At 35.4% G+C, this 26,390-nt stretch overlaps 2 protein-coding genes across 8 annotated transcripts; one reads left to right on the forward strand and one right to left on the reverse strand.

Annotated features, from left to right (window-relative positions):
* Positions 1–716: 716 nt before the first annotated feature.
* Positions 717–14,504, forward strand: Mlf (myeloid leukemia factor). Of its 7 annotated transcripts, none has more exons than XM_089633781.1 (9): positions 717–909; positions 1,004–1,242; positions 1,752–1,841; positions 3,838–3,917; positions 5,567–5,669; positions 7,979–8,099; positions 9,896–9,988; positions 11,724–11,813; positions 12,472–14,504. In XM_089633781.1, the coding sequence occupies exons 1-9, from the start codon at positions 860–862 to the stop codon at positions 12,563–12,565; spliced, it is 960 nt and encodes a 319-aa protein (XP_089489907.1). In that variant the 5' UTR covers positions 717–859; the 3' UTR covers positions 12,566–14,504. The 7 variants fall into 7 exon arrangements, with proteins under 7 accessions (XP_089489907.1, XP_089489915.1, XP_089489922.1 ...); XM_089633789.1 differs by having other exon boundaries at positions 12,475–14,504; XM_089633796.1 differs by having other exon boundaries at positions 11,727–11,813.
* An 854-nt stretch (positions 14,505–15,358) lies between these two features.
* On the reverse strand, positions 15,359–16,913 carry LOC149426864 (uncharacterized). The gene is made up of 4 exons (XM_089638883.1): positions 16,604–16,913; positions 16,311–16,515; positions 16,051–16,204; positions 15,359–15,619 (listed from the first exon to the last, which is right to left on the reverse strand). The coding sequence occupies exons 1-4, from the start codon at positions 16,773–16,775 to the stop codon at positions 15,446–15,448; spliced, it is 705 nt and encodes a 234-aa protein (XP_089495009.1). The 5' UTR covers positions 16,776–16,913; the 3' UTR covers positions 15,359–15,445.
* Between the last annotated feature and the right edge of the window lie 9,477 nt (positions 16,914–26,390).

The raw sequence follows: 26,390 nt of genomic DNA on the forward strand, positions 1-26,390 counted from the left end.
AAAATGCAAAATGCAAAATGGTTTTTAGAAAAGCATTTAAAATGCAAAATGGAAAATACCCATTTTGCATTTTGCATTTCCATTTGAAATGGATTTATTTGAAATAAAGCACATCTCTGTACAGGGCACACAGAAGGGTTAAAATATTTGAGCAAATACATAGAAATAGTCGTATAATAGATAAATGGTACGTCAATGAAGTTCAACAATGTATCATTTCAGTGAAAATATATAACATTTCATGAATACCATGAATTAAAAGTTGGCAAAGAGAAGAAAGAAAATATAACAATGAACAATTACTTATTATACAGTCATGTAAAGTGATGAAAAAGACATGTTAACTAGATTATGTTAGGTTTTCAAACTAGTTTTTTTTCATAACTTTAAATGACTTTTTACCACTTTTGAAAAGTTTTCTGATGTGTTTTGGAACCTTCGAAAATGAAAAGGTTTATCGAAACATACGAAAAACCAACATTTCGATAAACTTTTCGATTTTGCCCACGTTTTGACCATTGTCCACTATCGTCCACCACTACTTCAAAATATGAAATATTGTTGGAAAAAATTCGGGGTTATTTTGAATTTCCGGTCCCAACAGGCTATACAAGGTTTTGGCTGTTTTTTAGCACCATTTCTAGTGACATCTGGCTATATTTTTAAAATCGAGTTGGCAACACTGAATATTTGTCTATGGATACATTACCCAGTACCCAGTTTTCTAGTTTATTCTCCAAATATTTCGTGGTTCTAGAAAAGAAATTACAATAATTTAACTTATAAACGGGACTGGACGTTAGCGTGAAAATTATATACAAACCATCTTCAACTCTTTGTGCTGCCTACTGTGACATCAATGTTCGGTCAATCAATGATGAACGATTTCGACGATGACCCGTTTTTCGGGTATGTTTCTTGTGTTTTGAGATGCATTTGTGTGACGTTTTCAGATTATTACTTTCTTTCTTTGAATTTTGTACTCAAATTTACTGTTTTCCAGGGCACACTACCGTCAGATGCGTCAAATGAATTCTATGATGAGTTCGATGTTTTCCGACCCGTTCGGGATGATGGGTGACATGGGGGGCATGGGAGGCATGGGAGGCATGGGAGGACTCGGTGCAATCGGAGGATTGGGGGGAATGGGAGGACCCTTGTCCATAATGGCTCCACACCACCATCCCCGCAACGCCATGATGCCATTCATGCCCCATATGAACATGAATCGCTTATTGACAGGTTTGTCCTTCCGTTAATACTATTATAAGCCTGATAATGAAAAACCATTGAATTTTGTAGTTTTGTTACCGAGTGAGTTCGAAGCTTAGTTCTTTGTTCCATGGGTCGGTAAAGAATCGACCTAAACCATGTGCTGTAAGACCCTGCATAGAAAGTCCCACAATGGACTATGCTGCCGATTGGATGGACATTACTTAAGCGAACTTTACTTCTCTGTGCAGACTCTTTCAGCACTTCAATTATGTCGATTCCTTACTGAGCCATAAGACGACGGCGATTATTTTCCATCCTGAAATAATAAACAATGCCCGAACTTCTTTCGTTTTTAACATAACATAATATTATAGTTTGTTATAATTTAACAACACTCTTCACTTCAGCTTATTGATAATTAATAAGATTCCCTATTTGTGATGGTTTCTGTAATGAAACATGTTTGTTTTGCCTTCTGTATTGTGAGATCAGGGTTCTATTTAATTAAACAATTTAAAGGGTTGTTTTTTCAAAAGGAATGAGTCGGCCGCCCGGCCATGACATACAGCAGCCCATGTGGGCCATGTCTCAACTGCCCGCAGCTCAGGCTGTCTCCCCCTACTCTGGTAATGTGACGGTCCTGTGTTAACTGTTATTCTTCCCACCCGAGTATTGGAAAGCCGTGACCTCTGTAATAATCATGACAATTACGTAATAATTAATTGGTCATTATTATGTAAATCCTGACAGTATTGATGTGAAATCAATGCCTTCTGGAGTTCTGAGCGCTGCTGCCTGTTGTCTGAATAACTTGTTTACTTTCGGTCATTATTAGAATGGGCCTTGTGTGCAATGTTATGACTATTTGGTAATCAACAATCTGATGGTTATTGTTAGACATGGTGGGAAACTTAGTAAATGATCTATAATTTTGATATTCTTGAGGAAAGATGTGAATAGTGTTTCAGGAAATTTTGTGAGGAGGATATTTTAATGGATAATCATTGTTCTAAAATAATGGTTGCCCATTAAAATATAAGGTTAAGGTACTTATTTCATCGACTGTAACAACACCTTTGAAGAAAAATGGAAATTGTTTACATTTTTATCTTCTTTCATTTGTGTGTTGCACTGTCAAATGCATTTTAATGCTGGCAAAAGTTGAGATTTATTTATTAATATTGGTACTGTATGTCGTTGCCAATCCCTATGATCTCATGACATCTGTTGCCGTAAGTACCGTCAGAATAAACCATCTTCTTAGGTATACCGATTTGCACTTGTTTGTTCACACTGTGCTATTTGCTTGAACAATGTAACCAAATAATGTTCTCATCTTCTAAAAATTGCCAAATAATAAAACTATTGTTTTACTTGGCTGAGAACATGAAAACATGGCTGAGAGGACAAAGTGAACTTGAACCTAAATACTAAAGTTTAAAAACTATAGGCCGTCTCAGAACAGGAAACCCTAGTGAGGAGGACTGTGAAGAAAATTGAATTTATAATTATATTATATTTTATACCTACATCATGTACAAACTTGCAATTGAAACTAATTAAAAAAATAAATATAACAAATATAACAAAACTTGAAAATTTTCTAAAAATAATCTTACTTTTATTTGATCTTAATATTTTTATGATTTTTTAACCTTGTAAGGAGTTATAGTTCTTGGCACAGACATTCAAATTAATAGGAAAATATTAACCAGGGAAAGGGGAACAAATCAATTTGCGCTGAGCATGGGAGGCGACGTAACCGTCATCCCCCTTTCTGTGATTTGTCTATAAATGAATCTGACAGTATACAGGCAACTCGAAACTTACCATTCACTCCTCGAAAATTAAATAGTCCTTTTTACAATTGCGCGCAAATTGCTGGCAGCCTTAAAAAAAAATTAAAACAAAAGTTCGGGCCTTTTTCCAAAATGTAATATTTTGTTACACTATTTAGTTCGACACTTTTACAAATGTGTTATAATTTACCCACCTCTCTCAATTTTAGCGTCGCTATGCTAGGCGGTTCGTTTAAAAAACAAACATCCAGATCCTGCACAGAAAAGTCCCACAAGGGATTGCGCTACAAGCCTTTGCCTTACTTTTGCGAACTTTACTTTTCTGCGCAGGGTCTGGTTATTTCAATGTGCAATCTTAGGTGGTCAATGTACAACTGATGTTGTAGTTTATTCTAAGCATTCTCGAACACTCCTGTTGCCAAAAATATGGTCATGTGATATGCCTCCAGCTCTGCGAATATACCCAGATATCATGTTAGGGCAAGTTTATTAATTTGGATGTTTGTGGTTCTTACTAACTTCATGTCTACCAATTATGCACAATGTAGAACATGGCAAGCATGCACACAATTACTTGATTTCACAGACAATTGAAAATATAGTAAAGTTATGATAAGCTGTGTCAGCTTAAAGGGGTATCATTATGCGCAGAATTCTTTAACTTCCCGGACAAATTTAGACATTAGTTTTGTGTCCACTATTCTTACCGCCATTAACATTTCAATCAGATGTTCAGCATTACTTGGTAGACATGAATTTATTAAGTATCAGCGGCCATCGCTATAATATAATGAAGCTAATGTTAAATTTGTTTAAATTAAAGGTGGATTAGACAATGGGCGTTGCAACTCGTTCAGTAGCAGCACTGTTGTGATGTCCAATGGTCCCGATGGCAGACCTCAAGTACGTATAATATTCTACACAAACAAAACATATCAAATTTTGTATACATCTTTAGTTCGAAGTCAAGTCGAATATAACTCCTCGATCTGGTCCCTACATTATAAAATACATTCAGATTCAATAGAAAAAATTCAACACAAATTCCTCAGACACATTAATTTTAAACTCGGTATTCCCATTGAAAGTATAAACTATAATTACTTAGTGAAAAGATTAATATTAGCCATATATTTTTAATATTTATGTTCAATATTGTAAATGGTAGTGTAGACAGCCTCGATTTAATTAACCTCATTGAAGTATGCTACTCGTTCTAAAACCCTGTTTAATTGTAACAATTCCAAGACTAAGCATTTCAAACACTCGCTTGTACACCTAGATTACATGAATTTAGTAATAGGTAAGCAGATGTAGCAGATCTGTTTAACTGCACAGAAGCTAGGTACAAGAAGGCTGTACTATCATATCTTCTAAATCATTACTAATGTAACGTAAATCTACTCATACTTGTTGATAATATTTTGTATGTACTTGTATTTCCTTCTAGTATTAATTTCACACTTTCTGTCGTCATTTTATGATCAAATGCCACAGTCAATTGTTATTCTGTGACATGAATTATGTTGTATGGTATATTTATACCGTTGATATTCAGTAAATAAATATTGCCATTTACTTTATCAAATATTATAATACATGTCTTTAATTTTTCAAACTTTGTCAAAGCATTATTTAAATTTACTCATCAAACGATCCCGTGGCCTAGTAGTTAAGATCCTCACCTTCGAATCCAGAGGTTACGGGTTTGAATCCCTGCATGCGCAAGTAATTATGTAATATATATTATATTGTAGTATATTGGCGGCAAGTTCCAGAGTGGTAGGTACTCTCAGTATTGCCCCGGTCAAAGATCAATAATCAGAATCGAAAAGTTGCTTGAAATGTCAAAACCAAGTTTGATAACTAGATCTGAATAGCCGGGTACCTCAACCGGATTTACCATAATCCCACTGGCTCTGGGCAGTTGGGACTCCTGTGGGATATTCAAATAAATAAAATTTAAAAAAATAAATTGTTTGTCGTAGAATACTTTTTTTTTTTTTTTTTTTTACAGTAATACCGCACAAGAGTCCCAACTGCTCCCGTCTGGAGCGAGTGAGACTATGGCATCCCCAATTGGGGTATGTTGTGAGGCTGAGGGTATTGGGGAGGGGAGGGAGATGGGGAAGAGGAAGGTGGGGAAGTACCTGGCTATTCAGATCTGGTCACCAAACACGGCTAAAGCCATTTCAAGCAACGTTTCAATTCTGAATGGTGGTCTTACACCAGGGCGATACTGAGAGTATCTTCCACTCTGGAACGTGCCGCAAATATACTATATATTATTTTAAATTAATTAATTGTGAAATAACACAAATCAAATAAAATTTATTTGCGCACGCCGGGTTCGAACCCGCGACCTTCGGATCTGTAGTCAAAAGCGTATACCACTAGACCACGCCGGCCGTCAAATTTGAATATTCAATTTTCCTTAGAACCTCTGTTTGCCAATGCCAATTTTTCGTAAAATTAAAACTGTTTAATTTAATTGATTAACTAATGTAGCTTTATCATTTATGTATCTAAATATTATTATTTATTATCTGCAGGTCTACAGTGCCACCAGTAGTACTCAGCTGGGGCCCGGGGGCGTAAAGGAGACTCGACGCACTGTTCAGGATTCGCGCACCGGCACCAAAAAGATGTCTATCGGTACATATTATTGATATTATTAATGAAATATTATAACTAATCTGGTTTTTACCCTTGAATAGGTCAAACAGGTTAATCTTTAATAATAATATCCAGGTAAAATTAAATTATGTATATTCAAAAGTTAGATGAATCATACCTTTATTTGAAACTAATAAATGCTTAAGTTAATAATTAATAAGTTCCGTTTCAAATTTGACTTTAAAAAGCGTTATTTCATTACTGTGAACTACATAATGTATTGATAAGACATTGTTACATTGTTTTTTTGTGGTTTTTCTTCAATACAAATACAATTAGGTATACTGGAAATATCTTATCTGGCTATTGCGCTAGTTTTAGATGAAAAAATATATGTTTGTTTGAAGATTATAAATGAACATATTAAATACATGTATTTATTATGTCTTACTTATTAGATTCTTATGCGCTGGTTCATTTTTGGTATCACAGAATAAGGATAGACAGAGCTGCCCATACAAGCGAGAAGAACAGACGAAGTGGCGTCTGCGTGAACCTGTCAGTGATTTGTCAATAAAGGAATCTGTCAGTATACAGGCACCTCGCATTGTAATGTCACCATTAGTGCGTGAAAATAAAATCTGCTCCTAAATTGCTGACTGCGTAAAAAACTTATACTACATATCCCAAATTGGGTAAACAGAAGTGTACCGGACAGCAGATGGATATACCTAAATAATTATTGAATAACCAAGAAAATAAATTTTTGTCTCATGTCACACATTTTACGATGCCGACTCCTTTGAGGCTTGTCTCGTACGATGATAAGATTTTTAATCACTGCACAAGTGTCATATCGCCAGTTCAAGGATGAATTACTCACACGACACACCGTGGGACCTTAGTAATTAATTCGGCGCTGTGACGCTTATCATATTTCTGTTTAGATTTAGGAATAATTGCTCCACATTAACACATGTAGAAATTAAGAATTTGAACCCAATAAATACACAAACAACTGGCCCAACCAGTCAGTTGTCCGACGACATTCGCAAGTTGTGTTTTTTTGCCAATCCTTACCCAAGGTACCCCCAGAGGAAAACGGCATTTACAGTCAATGTCACTGGCGTAGGTGTCCAGTACAAGAAGTTTGGGCTTGTTTCCAAAATTGTATATTTTTTTCCACTATTTAGTTAGACACTTTTACAAATGTGTTATAATTTACAAGTCGCACTTAATTTTAGCATCGCTACGACAGGCGATTCGTTCAAGAAGAAACATTCAGATCCTGTGTAGAAAAGCCGTCGTTGCGTTACTTTGCTGAACTTTACTTTTCTGCGCAGGGTCATCTGGTTATTTTAATGTGTACTCTTTGGCGTTCAACGTACAACTTATGTCGAAAGATTATTCAAAGCATTCTCGAACCCTCACGGTGCCAAAAATGTGGTCACGTGCTTGTTGAAATGATACCCGGATTTCATGCTGGGGCAAGTCTACCTCCTCTGATAGATAAGCTAAACTTAAGCCCGATTTAAGGCTGCGGTAACAAGTCATGGTTTTCTCGGTTCCGACCTTTTGTGCCGCATAATATTTACACCACGACTATAGTAAGGCATTTAAACAATAATATCAAATTAATATCAAAAAGTAAGCGCTTCGTACCAGTTCACGAATTTTATTTTATTCAGTTGTGAGATTTGTGCAAGACTTACTCCACATTGGTCACATTAATAATTATGCTGAGGATGTAAAAACATTTAATTATGTTTTTAACCCATCGGCATACCTGTCGCCAAGATTGGGGGGCTGCATTTTTTCGCATCGGCATATTGCCCGCCCCATTGGGGCGACTAAAACTTTTCCCACATACTTAGATAGTTCACAATAACATTTTAATCTATATAAAAGCATAAAAAGTGTTTAATTTGGGGAAATATGGGGTGCAATACTGCACAGTAATAATCCTTCTCAAGTATGCACGGATGTCACAAATCAAAATTAGTATGCCGATGGGTTAATAAAGCTTTTCATGTGAATACCACTCAAGAGTTCCAACTGCTCCCAATTGTCTGTAGCTATTGAGGCCGAAGGTGTAAAGAGATGGGGAAGACAATTTTGGAATGCGTGGTCTTTCACCGGGGCGGAACTAAGAGTATCTTCCACTCTACCACAAATATAATATGTATATTATTTTTAATTAATTAATGGTGAAATAATTTGGCAAATTAAATAAAATTTACTTGCACACACAAGGGGAACGAAGTGCAATATCCGAATTGCTAGTCGAGAGTTACCCCTTGACCACGGAGACCCTCATTACCTAATTTGACGTATTTACTTTCTTACAGGGCATCACATCAATGACAGGGGCCACGTAGTCGAGCGAGAACAGAATGTGCGCTCTGGAGACTTGGAGGAGAGGGAAGAATTCATCAACATTGAAGAAGAAGAAGCTGAAGATTTCACAAGGTAAACATTTCACAAAACTTACATTTACGAAGGTTACTATCAAATTAAACGGCTAATTAGCATACAATTGTGAAGTGAGTCATATTCACATCTTTATTTATAATGGACTCTTGCCAATGTAATAGGAACATCGTATTTTCAGACAACCACTATTGATAATTTTATTCCTAACTGACAGATCATAATTTATGTATTATTGTTGCGGTAGACAGTGAAATAATGAAAGTACCCACTGTAATGCCAACAAGAGACTCATCTAAAACAGTTCTGATTGTTGGCAGCAATTAATATAGTAATTGAGACACAATTGGACGATGTTGTCATGTCATAATTTTTCATAAGCATGTTACGAAACCTTCTTTAACCTATCATACCATTGAAAATCTCAGATATTTTTCTCCATTTTTGAAATGTTAATCGACCAACGACCCATGAACTGTAAAAATATTAGGATGTGAGGAACTATTTTCTTTGATTAACGTGCAAAGGATTAATAAATGGGATGAATATACAGCCACTGACTAACTAACTATCTAACCATCACGCCGTTTCTCCGCAGGGGTAGGTAGATAGTAAGGACTGCCAAACAACTCGATTTAGACACACACTCCTTGCCTCATTCACATTCATACATACTCTTCTATTATTCTGACTCTTGACATAGCTCGATTCAAGTATCTGATTCACTTGATCGTGCCATGTCTTCTTCGGGCGTCCCCGACTTCTGCTACCATTTGCATTCGCATTTCGCACAGCCACTGAATTTCAGTTATTGACTGAATTACAGTATAACTCAAACATGGGGTTCCCACATAAGAATTTTTTTATGTAAACATCTTTTGGCGCACCTGGGGAGGTAAAACAAACTCGTGCGTAGCAAACGTGACAAGACAGGATGAAACTCTTGCATGGCCGACAGAACTCTGTGTAGTGTATTTGATTTTACTCTCACTAAAATTGGCAATAGATCTATTGTAAATGATGGTGAATTTTTAATTTCAAATATATTTATTTGTGTACATTTTAATAATAATAATTCAAATATAAATAAAAATGTAATTACGTATTTGTAAAAAGTATTAACTTTGTGGCTCGTCATAATTTACAATAAAATACAAATAAATTTCTTTTTGACCACCTTAATTTTATTTAAACTGTTCCGGTTTCGGAAGAACCCTTCGTTAATCAGGAGAATTGTTTGAGGAGTTTGTGCTAGGGTTTGTTTGTTCAAAATTTTAAATCTCCGAAAGGTCTTCCCCGATTGCTTTGAAATTTTGACACAATGTCGCATTTCAACATGCGTGTGTTTTTATAAAGATACATAAATTATATATATGTGACAGGTAAAAACATGCTTTTTTTTTAAACAGTGCTATCTGTTGGACGTAAATGCAAAATGCGCTATTGTTTCTCACTCTGCACAGACAGACTGAGCCACAGCAACGTGTGGTGGGGTACAGCTAGTAAAAATATAAAGACTTGTTTACTTTCATTTTCACTTCTCTCAATAAAAATCAATTTTGATGTTTCACATCCGCCAGGCTTCCCGTGACGGCTATGTATTAGTTTTTTGTCCCTTGAAACATAATTTCAAAAATGGCCCAATTTGAATCCCTTATATTCTCATCTTATAATTTTTTTTGTGCCCTTTATAAAAACTTACTAGATGTAATGAGTTACTGTACATACAATATACAGAAAAGTCTGACTTTTCTGTACCCGAAACATCAAATGAATCCCAATTCAACAACATGTTAAATCTTGAAGAAAGTGTTAACTCTATCATGAACTTGTAGGGAATTTGGGCAACGACTTCAAGGAGGATCAGCTTCGGGCCGTCCTCGCCAGCTCGCTCTCTTGCCCTCTCCCTCTGCCGCCCCTTCCAACAGGTATCTTGTCTCTTGCATTACTATTATCTAAACAATATGTTAATTCAGTGGGCATTGCTTGCACTTTATGACATTTTTTGTAGATTTATTATTTTGCCCATATTTATGATAATTTTTCCTTCTTTTAATTTGCTTTAGAATTTTGTATTTCTATTTGGACCACTGTAAACCCAGGTAGCGGTGAAATCAGGAACTACAGATGTCAACGTGCATTTTTTATTTTGCCAAATAGCTAATACGTCTGCTGTCGAAGATTTTGGCTTCTGTATTTCCAACCCCCTCCCAACATGGGTCTCCCCAAGATCCAGGTTTGCTCCTTCTCTGCAAACTAAACTTATCGTGAATTTATTTATGTATGTTGTAAAAATGCCATAATTTTTTTTTTATAAATACATTATTTGAATTTCACTTTTGTTTTTGGGAACGAATGAATCTTAATCTTGGAAGCGGAAATTAACCCATTTCCCGACATCCGATTCAGCTTAAATTCGGCAGATAGACTTGTTGTCTAGGACAATGCATTCTATCAACTTTTTGTGTCAGTCAGGTATACACATGCGGATATACACGCATTTCTTTGAAATTGTATGACGTTACAGCAGTTAATATACTAAATAAATGTCGGTTCTACCCGATTGGAATTTGGTGAGGTCGGTACAGTTGTCGACTCCAGTTCTGGGAAGGAAGATGCAATCCCAATTAAACCAAAAAAAAAAAAAAAAATGATTTTACTATTATTAATTAAAAATTTTGAAATTGAAATCACATTATTTTTTTTAATATAATCCAGTTCAGTGCCGAACACTCCCATGGGTGGACCAATCCCATAGCAAAATCTCCTGCTAAACTGTGAAACGTTAAGGCATACTAGTATTTACGTTAAAAAAAAACATTATGTCGATTGGCATAAATTATGGCAGTTCGGAGGGGATGTGTTATAACATTAAACATCAAAAATGCACTCAGTGAAAATGAACGGAGATGTCGGCGAGCATTATGCATAATTAATATTACGGTGGTCCGGATATAAATGTGTATTATGTATTTCTTATTTTTTATTTTGATAAACTTATTAAAGTTTTTGTTATTTGCTCATTGCTTATAAATATTATTTCTGTCATTTACTTGCTTTAAATATGTTTATTTTTGCATTCCATTTGCTTTTATCAGCTGGGCTATGTGGAAAAACAGTGTTATCTCAAAATATTTGCTTGGTGAATGGTTATTAAAAAATCACTTTGAATTATAAATATAGGCTAATTTTATACCAACATTCAAACACTGTTGAAAGAGAAAAATTGAACACTAGTTATTTTACTTTGAGCTTACTTGAAGTACTCTGCCGCGGTAACTAAAAACACAGTGTCTTCCTTGAGAGTCTCAGGAAGATTCTCTTTTTAGTTACAGCCGCAGTACTGTGTTCATAAGAAGATTCATTTTCATAATTGATCTGTTTTCATTTGTTTTAAAAAAATTAAAATTTAGTTATTTTATGGACTTAACATATTCCCGTTAATTTAAATGGTCATTATGCTGTTTTTCCACAAATGGGTTCAATTTGTAGTCTTTATTATTGTTTCTGGAAGGAATATTTTTCTTTAAAAAAAATGCACTCAGCGAAATTGAACAGAGATGCCGGCGAGCATTATGCATAATTAATATGATATGTATCTATGGTGGTAGTGTAAGGAGTAAGAGAGAACAGTAGTGTAGCTTGTATGTGTATGGCATGTAGCAGTAGCAGGAGGGAGATAGCTGCGCGCCGCCCGCTCCGCCACATGTCCCCCAGCCCGCTGGCGCTGTCCTCCTCACCACACTCCCACAGGTACTGTACGCCCTCACTTTATCTAGCGCTTTATCATCATCTCAACTTAAAATAATTAAACACACCCCATTCATTTACTTTATAGATGTATTTATTTAATCCTAAAAAATATTTTTTAAAAACAATATTAGAACATCGTATTATAAACTATCTCTTCATTTCAGATCATGAATTAGTTCATCAAATTTTATGGTTAATTTTCAAGTTGTGTGAAAGTTCTATTCTAGCTCTGTCATTATTTCAGTTCTGTGAAGCAACTGTCCCATAATGATATACATAACAGAACTTGGAAATTACCTTTGAAATTTGATGAATTATTCAAATTCTGTGAAACAAGTGGTCTTTAAAATTCTATCGTTTCCTGTTCATGGTCAACGATGTACTCAAATATGCAATTTTCAATTCTCAACATAATTAAGACCAAAACCCGAAATAGTCTTCTTAAAAATCACCTTTGCCTAAAGTAGTATTTTGAATGCAGAAATATTAAATTAAATATACTTCCCAATCTGTATTCATTCAGTTAACATACATGTTACGTATTTGAAATTTTATTTAGGTTGATTTCTTTTTTATTTCGCTAGAAAGTCTACGCACTCCTGTTAGAGAGAAACATTCTTGTTATAGTATGGTAACTAAGTCACTCCTTCACTTTCAGCAGTGCCGCTGTCAGACAGACATACGGCTCCCTGCACCCGCAGAGGACCAAGCAGCGGAACCCCAAAAACCACCACAACAACCCCGATTACTGAACACCCTGCAGTCCGGAGTGATCCATCGCATCCATTATCATGTCACTTCAGAAATAGTGAAAATGATCTGTGTTATTTACTCCTTGTAATCTGTTACTTTCAAGATATCCAAATATCTTTTGAAGATTTCTATCTGCGTGGTATCTTCTTTCTGGACCCACACCATTATTCATAACACGGATGAGCGGATGTTCCACCTTGTATCGCTCCTCATTGTCATCATATTTAATTCTCATGACATCATCTCTATCTACAGGACATCTCCTTCATTGTACAAAGACCCTACTTGACATAATAACTGCAATTTATTTCTTCAATAGTAGGCAGTCATTTTTATTACCCTCCTTTTTAGTTTTTACATGATTTTAGTTAATAACTCTGAAACATTAGGGGGTATCTTTGTAGTTTTATGAAAACAAATGTGATAAATGATTTCCCACAAAGATCTTACACAGAATGTATCTGCCGAATGTAAGGACTTGAGAGAATGGTTGACACCGCATTCAATGACTTACACAGTCACGGTTGATGACCGTCTCCTAAAGTCCTTCCATAATATATAAAGACATTCGTTCAAGTCACTGAAGTGCATACTCTTGTCGGAAGCTAATTCCTGGCTCACTACTGATATTGACCTGGACTAAAACTGCTTGGCCAAATAGCTGGGCTATAATGCCATCGTACACGTTCCGGCAGTTTACATACGAAAGAGCAATGATAAAATTAGCTTTGTGCTAAAGAATGCTTATACAAATAGGTCTATCCAAACACAGAGACCGACGTGTGCCCTCGAATCTTGCTGTTATCGGGGAAAGCTATTTAAGAATGCATGATTTATTCTTTTATTATTATAAGTTTTATCTCTAAGGCTCAACATGACTCAGAATACAATAATTTAACAACTTTAAATTTTGAAATGATTTTTCTTGTAAATTCTATGTGACAATTTTGTGGAATGTTCCAATTTTATTTTCCACGTCATTTCATAGTTCTTTCAAACAGGGCCTGCCCTGTGCAGGAGAAGCGCCGACTTGCCAAGGCGCTGATGACACCTAACACAGCGCCCTTGGGGCTTTTACTAGCGCCAGGCGCTGTTTGTCTTAGGGCCGGCCCTGCTTTCAAATACCCAATATAAGTACAATTCAGCCAACACAATTGGCTAAAGTAACAGGACCTCATTTCAATTTTCTATTTATAATTAAATTTACTTACTGGATTTCATATTTTACATTTTCCGCATATTTCTGACATTAAAAAGTACAATTAGGTAGAAAGACAACACGATACAATGTTTGTTGAATTGCATCATTTCCCTTGTACATATTAGTGTACTAGTAGTAGTATTATTAGTGATGGACGATTTCTGCTATTCAATGAGATAATTATTGTTGATAGGGAAAATACAAAATGCTACTAAAAATAATTTTTCTTACATTTTCTGAGATACATTAGCTTACAAGTGCTAATTTACAGTTTGAAACTTCCTAAATAAATAATTTAATCTGGTGTATATTTTAATTGTTGCATCGCGAGATGCCACATTTATTTTCGTTGTTTTACTTTAGATACGCCACTGTCCAATATATGATCTATCGGCGGCTATCCCCGTATGTGGAAGTCACATTTGTGATTCATGAAGTTTCATTCAAATATATAATGGGATATACTGCATTGAAAAGGCCAGCATTGTAAAGGTTAATTATTTTTTCTTCACTGTTAAAGTAAATTTACTATTCATGTTTAAGATTCTGGGGAGTTATCAATTAATATGTATAATTATGTAAGTTGTAGGAATTAGTTTAATAAAGGAATAATGTGATATGATTTCTTACAGTAATAATCGAGCTAAGTGTATTCTCAAATTACTATTGATAACTTGATTAGAATTGCTGTATCTTTCTTATGTTATGAATAAATTGCTAAGAAAAAAATCCGCTAATTTTGTTTTTTGTACATATGTATTAAAATTTTTTTTAAATATAAATACCACACAAGACTCCCAAACGTCTAGAGCCTATGAGACTGGCATTCCCAATTGGGGTATGTTATGAGGTTGAAGGTAGCGGTGAGGGGAAGGAGATGGAAGAGGAAGGTGAGGGAGTACCAGATAGAGGCTATTCAGATCTGGTCACCAAACACGGCTTCCATTTCAAGCAACTTCAGTTCTAAATGGTGGTCTTACACAAGGGCAATACTTATGACGGGTTGTTTCGCAGAATTTGAACAATTCATCAAATTTCAACGTTGATTTTCAAGTTCTGTGAAAGTTTTGTGAAACAACTGGGTAATAATTACATATAAAATAACAGAAAATCTACTTAAAAATTTGAGGAATTGTTCGAACACCCCGTCCTTAGATTATCTTCCACTCTGAAACGTGCTGCAAGTATTACAGAGTGTGGTGAATACACATTTGTACAGCACACTCAGTCAGTCAATAAGTAGAATTCAGAAGAAAAAAAAATAATTTGATGGTTAAAATAAAATTTATTGATTCAATTTCATGGTCATGCAACAGATAAAATTGTGGAAATATTTCTTAAATCATAAAAAGATTAAGACAGCAGATAAGGTTAGTATCAGTGTATAAAAACAATGGTTTACTACTTTGTGACTAAGAACTACTATGAACAATCTGATTATAATGCATAACAATTTTTATAATTAAAATAAGTTATTTTTGATTCCATTAGCAATAATTAAATAATAAGTGAGAAAATAAATCATAAACTAGCATCTAGACTTTCAATATTATGTATTCTTGTTTACAAACAAGTATTTTTTTTTTACATAAGTATTTGAAATTGGGTTCCGTAAAAATATAAATTAATTGTAATATGTAATGTAAGGCATTCTAATAAAATATCTTCTCATGGTGGTCTAATTATCAGCTGACAAAGTGCAGATGTCCTCATTTATAGCCAAGACTTGAGTAATAAAGGATGTATCGGCCATTATCTCAGAGACACCTTTGATGATGTCCAGCAACTCTCCCTTCCTGCAGTTCATCTGGCTGTTGCACAAAGCTATCTGATCAAGAATGTGTTCTGGTACCTTTAAAAATTATTAAACAAATTTATTATAATTCAAACAATCGTTTGTTGCTCCATTCGGATTACTTAAATCGAATATTATTTAAATTCTGGGTTCGCGAACGCCGCCTTGTGGGCGCTTGAGACTTTCAGGGGGGCAGTAGAATATTTAGAGATAATTAGGGGCGCTGAGATGACACAGTGAGGGCGTGGGCAGGTTAAAAATATAGTCTAAAGAAATCAGAAATAGGATAGGGTTATATCCTATCTAATGACTATATAAGATTACACATTTAAATATAATCGTGGCAATAACTGTTTCAGATTTGTGACAGATGGTTAGTAAAGAAATTGAAGGGCGGCTCTAAAAAAATATATTCTCAGAGTGGGCTGTGGGCAAAATAAGGTTGAGAACCTATGGTTTAAATAAATTGATAGAAGAGGATTACTAACCTTATCTATGTTGGAAAAGAGAGAAAATTTGAGTTTAATTCGCTGCTTTCCAGAATTTTCTTCAAAGAAAAGTGTAAATTGGCCGTCCTTGTCCACAACAGGGAAGTATATTCCAGCTACCAGGTGTCCCTTCTGATCTCGCGCTAGAAGACTCCTGTGGAAAACAAAAGTTTAGTTACTAAAAAGTTTAGTTTAGTAAAGAAAATTCAGTTGCTAGGTTTTTTTTTTTTTAAATGTGTATCAAATTGAGTTGTATGTACCTGAAATTGTAAACCAGGTTTCTTCTCTCTGTTACATCGATGGGATTGCAGAAAGGTTTTTCCACGTACACAAGGGAGGTTTGATATTTGATGTTCATTCCACGCGTTTCCCTTTCAACCCATTCAACATATCCAGGATTGTTCATGTTGAAGATGTAGTTATATTCCTTCTTGCTGTGAGGCTCGTCAGATTGAGTAAACCAACCTGAAAGTACACAAAAGTTAGTAACTGTTCTATAGGACCCGGTGTTGACGCGTGAATATTAAATCAGTTGATGAAGACAAGTAGTAACCTGTATGAGGATAGCAGCGATCTGCCATGACAGTGATAACCCTGGCCACGTGGTAGCCGGGATCGCACAGCATCAGTCCCATCCTTCCTTCTACTCGGATGTGCATGGCAACCATGACATGCTCCTTCTCCACAGACGGGGCAATCCATTCTCTACCGGCACCCATGGCCATGTAATCCCGAACGTCTCCAATGCTTTCCTCACAGGACACGAGGAAGGCGCTTCCGGGAGCCGTGGGCAGCCGCTTGAGCAATTCCAGGCCGAGCCCCACGCAGGTGTGGCGGCGGGGGCGCAGCTGGGGCCGGTAGCGGCGGAAGAAGGTGGCCAGACTGGCGCCGGAGCGGCAAGCCCGGTAGGACTGCCACAAGGTTCGGAAATTGGTCACGGTGTCATAGTTGTTCTCCAGCAGCAGGCGTTGCAGCGCAGCCTCTGCGCGCCCAGCCAGTTCCTCGTAGTCCCCCAGGGAGGGGAAGCTGACGGGGGGACGGGCGGTCGACCACACGGGCAGCGGCAGGGGGTTCTGGGGCGGCCAGGGGCCGGTCAGGCGGGCGCTCTGTTCTCCCTGCACGAGTCAACTCGGCCACTCAGAGCCCCAACGGCCCACGGAGGCCGCGGCTCCCCCCTCCTGTTCCGGCCGCCCGCCCGGAGGCAATTCTCGTGCTCCTTCTCCATAGTTCTTCTCCGCGTCGCAGCACCCGGCCCCGCTAGACAGAGCTGCTAGACTCCCACAGCTTAATGTTGTTAACACTTCTCGCTCTGAAATCACAATTTATTATTGGTCTTATTAGTATTCTGAAATTCATTTGTCATTTCTATAAGGGTCGACTGTTAAGAATATACCTGCCAGATTTGAGATTTTTCCCCTGAAAAGATATTTACATAAATGTAAAAAGTGTTCTGAAAGTTTAAAAATTTGTACGTACCCCAAATGGTAAAATTAATCAATATTATTTTATTTGCTGGTAATATGAATTGTTGAAATGTTGTAATAAATAAACGAGTTATTGATATCGTTACAGTTGGAAAAAAACATAATACGTAGATTAAATAATATTATGAAAAGATAATTATTAACATTTTCTGGAAACGTGATGTCATAATATTGATTCAGTCACGTTGCAAACAAGTGTCATGTCATGTTTGACGTAGATGAGGGGGGAGGGGGGTGGTAGATACAGCAGGAGTCGAGCTGCCTATCACGCGTACGTATTGCCGCTGGTGACGCAATCGACTTCCTTGAACAACAGCTGGCACTATCGCGGCGGAAAATCCTTATCACATCTGGGAACTGTGACGCAGAACGCTTTTTTTGCGCATTATTTCCTTGTAGGTCCCATAAAACCATAACATTGAAGATACATAAACATTTTTATGTATCATAAATTTACGAAGAATATCGTGTAGGCATTTATCACAAACATTATTTTGTTCAATAATCAAACAAAAATGATGCATGTATCAGGCACAATCAAAACAAATAATATTTAACACCTGACCTAAAATAATTTAATGAATCATTCGTTTAATCCAGACACATCTCTAAGTACTTACCCAGTCACCGGTAGGCTATGCGAAATATGTGTAAAGTGAAAGTCCTGAAAATTCAACGACCGTCGGCGTCGCCCACGTGAAAACATCGGGACAGCGTCCCGACGCCACGTGCGTTCCTGGTCGATATAACTGCCACAAAGGAGATCCCAAATGCAATACATATTCTCATCTTTCAAAGGAATTCGGTACTTATTTTTGAGAATATGAAATGACTACCATTTTATGACCTCGCTTATCGCGGGAATTTAGATCTTGTTTGTTTGGCATTTTTTACACTGTTTGGAATTTTCAGCGCTATATGGTCGGTTGCTAAATGTCAAGAAACGATAATTTTTCACGAACAATAATGACATTGAACGAGATCCAGTAACATATGTGCAATTGTGAATCATGAATCATAAATAATTATTATATTATAAATACATTGTAGGTACTTTTTGCAGTCAAACAAAGCGTTTTGTACTCAAACAAAGTATGATTAATGAAATGAATATATTCGTTATATAAAAAACAAAAGAAGGTTAATGCTATTTCCGCTAATAGCAGTTAAGTGGAACTGTTACAACCGGAATAACCATGGAACGCCTACTTACTAATTGAATGACGTACACAGTCAAAATGAATGACCTCGCGTTTTCCTTTCGAAAAAGTAAAAATTGGGAACGTGGAATCAATATTAGTATTCTTCTAAATAAAATTTGAAAGAAAATATATTTTCAACTCACCCATACAACGGCCAAGAGCCAAATTAAAAAAAAGATGTATTCGATTCTGTTTGCGCTCGCCAAGTACGCGCTTCTCCCGCAACGGTCCAACACAAACTGAGTGAGATTGAGATTTCGTCGAGCAGAGCGAGTAGGCAGTAGCAGCAGGCTAGCCACTAGCGGGCCTAGTCGAACGTGAGTTATGTGGGGCAGAGAGGCCGCTGCGCCCTTAATATGGGACCGCCCCCCACCCAATCACCCACCGCGGGCCGGTAATTAGGCCAATCATTCATAACTCATAACAAACAAACGCACACATCGCAACCACCAACGTGCGTTATTATCAAGCCAGTGACAGGGTCATGAACGTGCTTCGACAGAGCCGGCCCGTTACCCGCTACTCCGCTTTTCCTGGAACATTTTCACATAACTACCCTTATATCTCCTCGTTTACTTGATTCCGCACGCGATATGACACATATATTGGAATATCCCCATTTTGGTTGCGAATTTGAATGCTGAGAAGCTAAGGTAGTTGGGCAGGTGAAGAAGTACCCAAAGGAAGGTTGATTACATAACTAAAGCTATTTCAAACAATGTAAAATTTCGTTTCAGAAATTGTCTTTCACCAGGATGACACTTCCATCCTGAAAAAAGTAAAATACAAACTCTCTACGCAAAGTAAAATATTAATTTTAAGTATTTCGAACCGGTAACTTCTTCTAAACTAGGCAAAAATCTACATATCAGAAGAATTCTATAGCTATTATCAGTTATATGTATATATGTATCAACCTTCTAGTCAAATGTTCGAGATTCACTAGACCGCGAATAATCTATTTTCCAGAAAACTAAAATAAAACAATATCAAATGGCGTAGTAAAATATAAGTGTTTGGTATTTATAGAGTAACACATTTCTAGTGTACTCATTATTAACACCTTGGGCGAGTTTTCCATGACATTTCCTGGCAAGATGTAAAAGGTCAACTTTCCTAATAAAATACTAAAAATATGGTTTTGAAACAGGGGTAGGGAACCGTTTTTCCGCCAAGAGTTTCGATATTTTTGTGTATCACTCTCCTGACATAATTGTAGATACGTTACATATTATTGCACATATGACAGGAATACTTATATTATTAAAAATAACCTGCTATATTATTTGGTCCTACATTATGAATTAATCAATTTATAGCAAGAAAATAGCTAGAAAATTAAGTATGTCAGACGGGCGAAATACAGCTCATTCAAAACACGTGATTATTCAAAATATGATACAAGCTGGAGCGTGGATATTTTCAAAATATTATTTTTTTCGAATGTGCAAACACCACACTGGAATGGTTTTTTCTCTGATCGCGTTAGCAGGTGATTTCACAAACCAATTTGCAATACAATTGCTTTGGCCTTCTTTGCTCTCACCCTTCAAGGGTGTGCTTGGCCATCGTTTCAGGAAATATAGAAATTTCCATTTCTAGATCTAGATTACAGAATAATGATAAAAAAACATATATTTGGAAATTAAAAAATCGGTTTTATTTATACATACCATCACCAAGAGGTCCCTCCTGGAAAGGCTGGGTGAATGCAAGCCCACACATCACGATTTTATATTATGGTAGAAGTGCATGTTGCTAGATTATTTATACATTATGCGATTCGTGGAATTTTTTGTACTTATTTTTTTTATATCAGGCGAGTATGTCGTGGTTTAGAAATAAATCAAAATAACATGGATAAATCATATTCACATTTTTATCACATGGAAAAAAGATCGTAAATATTATTTGACTGCATTCGGTCGTGCATATTGATGGCGTTATCTAAGCATAAATAATTTCTAAAAAAATGTGTCCGTGGATAAGTGCACAAACTTCGGGAGGTGATTCTACATGATAGTACAAGTAAAAATAATATATATTTTTTTATTTCAACGTTTTAAGGTAGTCGAAAAATGGTTGAATTGAATTGTTTGTATGGAAAAAAACTATATTCTTCTATGAAAAAAAAACGGTATTTATCTTGTTTACTACTTACTACCATCTCGCAGAACCACCTTCCGAAGTTTGTGCACTTCTCTGGACACTCTGTAAATGTGTAGGATTAATATTATTTTCTACCTCCTTGACTTAGTTCCTTGTACTTGTATTTTGTTCGAGGCCTTGCGGCTAATAATATCCGATAGGATTCTAATAACATTCTAGTTCGAAAATAATATCTAATTGGTTTGCCTTACGACAACAGTACATAATACTATTATTGTCTTTTTAAATTGGCCTAGCTGTAAGCCTGTTCACCTTTGTATACGTAAGCTACAATGTCTAATTATTATTTTTTTTATAATCTATCAGATGGTCGGTGGCAAGGGTGTTAAGTCAAGGGCGTTCTAAGATTTTAAAGGCAGTGAGGGAACGTAGTAGTGTGAGATGGAGTGTGTTCTATGACGTGGGGTTCTGTTATATTGAAAAAATATCATGTTTATTTAAGTAAAACTGTTGTCATTGAAGCATTGTAGCTACCACAATCCCAATACCGCCCTTTAGCCGGTAAGGCACTTAAGATAAATGAACACGCACCTAATTCTCCGAATTGTATGATGAACGGGGGCGGTTTGAAGTATATAAGAGTTTGGTAGATCGCTAGGTCACGCAGTAGGTAGGTATGTAGTTAATTAATTTTCAGTTCCTACTTGTTTTGTACAAGCAAATACATTGTCTGTACCTAACCAACGCGTCTGTAAATTAGAAGGAATATTTTTTTAGGTAGCTACCTACTGCACGGAGAAAATGAGTTGTTAAGAATCTCTTTAAATTATTCGTAATCCGGTTAAAAATGAAATTGCTGGCCCGTAACAAATGAATTGATAGGTTTCCTGATAAACTTTAGTGAAATACGATGTCGGAGCACGTGTTCATAAAAATCCTAATATGTTCGCAATTCGTCATTATGTATTCTGATAAATACGGAATTCACTCAAAGTTTATCATGAAACTGATAGCAATGCTTTTAACCGGATTACCAATAATTTGAAGAAATTCTTAATACATTAGCAATAATCATTTTTCTCCGTGCGTGACGTACATGTTTTACTGACGCAGTCTTTTTTCTGAAAACTGCTTGTAAAAACATATAAATCTATTATATAATATAATAACATAATATATGTTATAGATTTATATTAAATCTACTTCTTTAATAAATTGTTGATTGACATACCTGTGAGTAGGTACATCAATAGGCACGATCAAGTGAATCAGAGTCGGGCCATGTCGAAGGTGTGAAGAGTCAGAATAACAGAAGAATATGTATGAGACGATGTATGATAGTGAATGAGGCAAGGAGTGTGTGCCAAGACCGAGTTGTTTGGCGGTCCGTCCTCTCTGCCTACTCCTGCGGTAAACGCCGTGATAGTTATTTAGGTACGTCAATACTTTACAGAACATTGGAATAAATCCGGAACTGAATTTCAATATCGTATTCGTTATCTGAAATTTGCTCAACACTTCTAGAAAAATGGTGGTATTCATATTATTATTACGTTGTGGGAATATTAGTAAACATCTCATAATATCGACTGCGTAGTTAGAATGATTAAAGAATGTAATATGTTGCATATAACACTTCGTTTTTGGTAAAATCACCAAAAGACTCACACGGAAAAGTAGCTTGAAATGGCTTTAGCCATGTTTTGTGATAAGATCTCAATTTCCAGGTAGGTACATTTTTCTTCACCACCTCAACATTCCCTGACAGAGTCTTGAAAAATGTTTTTTTCTATACATGAACGGCGAAAATCAATAAAAAAAAATTATCAATGCATACCAGTTATTTTCTAAATATTGATTTTTCCAAGTAGGAAATGTTCTAGACTGTTTCGAAAGCGTAGATGGAAATAATTAAAAATATTCGTCACAGTCATAGACATATGTTAATTCCTATGTCTGTGGTCACAGTACTAACAGTTTTAAAGAAAGTGGTTTTATTCGATCGATGTTTTATGGAGGTAAAAAAATATTATGCATTTGAATTTTTTTGTTGATATTGCATGTAATAATAAAACTTACCTAGGTACACGTTTCCGTAATTGATAAAACATTCTTAGAAATGGGCAGATTAATGCACAGTGGTGAATCGATTTAGTGAATCAGTCTTGTGAATTTATTCATTTAAGTGATTCATTAAATTCACCATTAATTTGTTTTTCGCATTTCAAATTGCGCTAATGCAAATAACATATTAAAAAAGCACCGAAATAACAATCTTACGCAACTACTTACTCGGATAATAAATATAGAGTCTGGGGGTATGCGGAGATACTAATATTGAACATCGCTATGTTATTAAGAATCTCTTCAAATTATTTGTAATCCGGTTAAAAAACGGGATTGCAGGCCCTCAACAGTTTCCTAATAAACTTTTAGTAAAATACGAATGTATTATCACGATGTCGGAACACGTGTTCATAAAAATTGCATATTTTCATATATTATATTTGCAGGTGCATGAACACGTGTTCCAATATATTTGGGAAATGACTAAAAGTTTATCAGGAAACAGCCTGAAATCTCGTTTTTAACCGGACTACCAATAATTTGAAGAGATTTTTAATAAAATAACAATACTCATTTTGCATCATGTGCAAACAATATTGTTACATTTCCCATGAATATAATCTACGAGCACCATTATCTTTCTTTCCTACGAAATACTGACTATTATTATTATTTTTACTATCAAACAGACAATCATAAAAGCAGCCCTAAATTTTAATTGTTTTTCCTAAAAGATTGTATCATAAAAGACAACACGGTGAATATAAATTAATTCCCTGTGGTATGGCGGACGTAGGAAATAGGTAGGAAAGTGTAGAAGGTAAGATGACATTTTTTTCCAATCCCTGCCCTATGGATTAGAAACGTTAACTTCTGCAGGCATTTTTACGAACTGGTTCGTTGGTTTTGGATCTTAAAGCTCAACTTCTGTTATAGTATTGTTAACATATTATGATGTCATATTCGAACATGATTTTATAAAAAAGTGTAATTCCCTACATAATGTTTGCGTTAGAATTATTGATCCGTTGAAAATATGAGGTCAGGGGACATGAAGGAAATATAGGAGGTATGAAGGTGGTGGCTTTGGAAAACACGTTTTCCTCGCCCCGTGCACCTCCCCGGTACCATTATTGTCAATCAAATTAGGTATATTATACTTCCAATTACTACACAAACATTTAAACGTACTTTCATATCGCGATTCACATCATTTGCATCGGTGGTGGGTACATCAATTCTCAATACCATCCTGAAATCTTGTAACTTAAATTGTTGAGTACCTACGTAATCATTTCTCGGATTTAAAGCAAATTTTCACGACTATTATTCGTTTCGTAATGGAGAAAAGATGTCCATATTTGTGTGAAATTTAGCAACAAATAGATGTACTCTATCTAAGAAAATTTGAAATGAAATTGATGTATTACATCAATAACATTGAGGTGAAGTTATTTTCCAACACAATTATGAGGTGAAGTTAATTGTGTTCGGCTGAGCTGAGCTGCTGTCTTTTACAATAATCAATTTAACGTTTATCCTAAATGATCAAATGGAAAAAAGTCTATTTTCTTAAAATAATAACCAAAATATAGCTGTTAATTCTAAATTTAAAAGAAATTATGTTATTAGGTGAAGTTAATTGTGTTCGGAATTAACTTCACCTTATAACACAATTTTTTTTTAAAATTTAGAATTAACAGCTATATATTGGTTATTATTTTGAGAAAATAGACTTTTTTCCATTTGATCGTTTGGGATAAACGTTGAATTGATTATTGTAAATGACAGCAGCTCAGTTCAACCTGCATATTCAAAATAATTTTAAATTAAAATCTAATACATCAAATCTAAATGAAACGTGAAACAGAACAAGACACGGAAAATTAAAAAAAGATAACGGGCACAATTAGGAAAAGAACCTGGGATCCCTGTCTTACTGGGATAGCGTCATTCCACTCGACCATTGGGACCTAATTATTACACATCATATTTGTGATCTCAGACGGAGAAAACCTACTAATATGAAATATTACTAATTTATTTTTAAAAAAACTTGTCAAAATATTAGCATTCTTGTTAAAAACGGGACTGCAGTCCTTTAACGAATGACTTTTTAAGAAACTATCAGTAAAACACGAATGTTTTATGAGGATGTCGGAACACGTGTTCATAAAAATTCTAATATTGTCGCATTTTGTCATTATAGTTATACAGGGAAAGCGCAGCTGCATTAACACGTGTTCTTATATATTCTGAATTGGCTTGCCATCACGTTTTAAACATGGTTTTAATAAACCAGCCATACTCCTTTTACTCCGTGCATTCATGCATCAAATTCAGATTTAACAATATTATCTTTTTTTAAAGTTATTCCAGTAAAAAAAATAAATCAAATGATTTTATTTTCATGTAAGAGTCCTACCTAGGATGGGCTAACCCCAGGATAACATTGGGTCATCGGGTGGAAGATTATGTACCTTGGTCGCACGTGTCGTTTATCTTGACACTGCTTATCGGATTACCTTTGTCACACAACAGTATCAGAAATTGATATATTATTTCATTATTTCCTTTTGATGGTTTCAATAAAAAATTAATTAATTTTACCATTTTTATCAGTAACTAGGTATTATAACGTGCCGCTATCTAATCATATTGTTCAAAGGCGCCATTATCACTTTTATTACAGAAAGTACATTTACATCTGGTGAGTAAACAACATTCTTAATTTAAAAATATATATTAATAGAAACATAGTGACGCGTTTTCACCACTCTTTCGAGGTGTGCAAATTTGCAACATTTCCATTGCAGTGAAGTGTTAATCTGATTTGAAATACGTACATACACTCCATAGAACAAAAATCAATTGTATTATTTCCAAGCACACTCAACTTTGTGATATATTCATTATTTGTAAGCTTGGAGGAAATATATTATTTCTCCATGCTTGTAAGTTATTACTTATTTACTTATATTTGGAAAATTCAGGTTGTGGGATGAAATACTGGTTTGGCCTACTCCTGATCTACAGGATGCGGTATGTCAAAATAATTCTCTTTTTTGTATCTTTTGTCTTACGATTAATTAAATTGAGTTTTGAGATTTACAGATGTCAGATTGATCGTACCTACCTTCGAATGACAAATTGGCTAAAATCTTCTTAAAAATTAAAAAAAATATCACTATCAACTCTCTTGTTTACCTATCGATTTACAAAGATTATAAAGAATAATGTTTGTTGATTTTTGTACAAATCTAGAGTTTATAAAATTGATGAAATTTAGCATCACTGCTATACTTAAGATTTATAAATACCACCCCCACCCCTTTTTCCAGCCTTTAAAGCAAAATTCTGACTTGATGAAATTTTGCACACTTGACATTTGATACTTGAAAGTAAGAGGAAAATTATTGTCTACATCTGATTTAGAAAAACTCTTCAGCTAGTCTCTTCAAAAAATGGTTTCATGCTT

This window comes from Hesperophylax consimilis, chromosome 1 (assembly GCF_061612785.1).
Source record: "Hesperophylax consimilis isolate HC1 chromosome 1, BYU_Hcon_1.0, whole genome shotgun sequence".
In the NCBI taxonomy this organism is placed as follows: domain Eukaryota; kingdom Metazoa; phylum Arthropoda; class Insecta; order Trichoptera; family Limnephilidae; genus Hesperophylax; species Hesperophylax consimilis.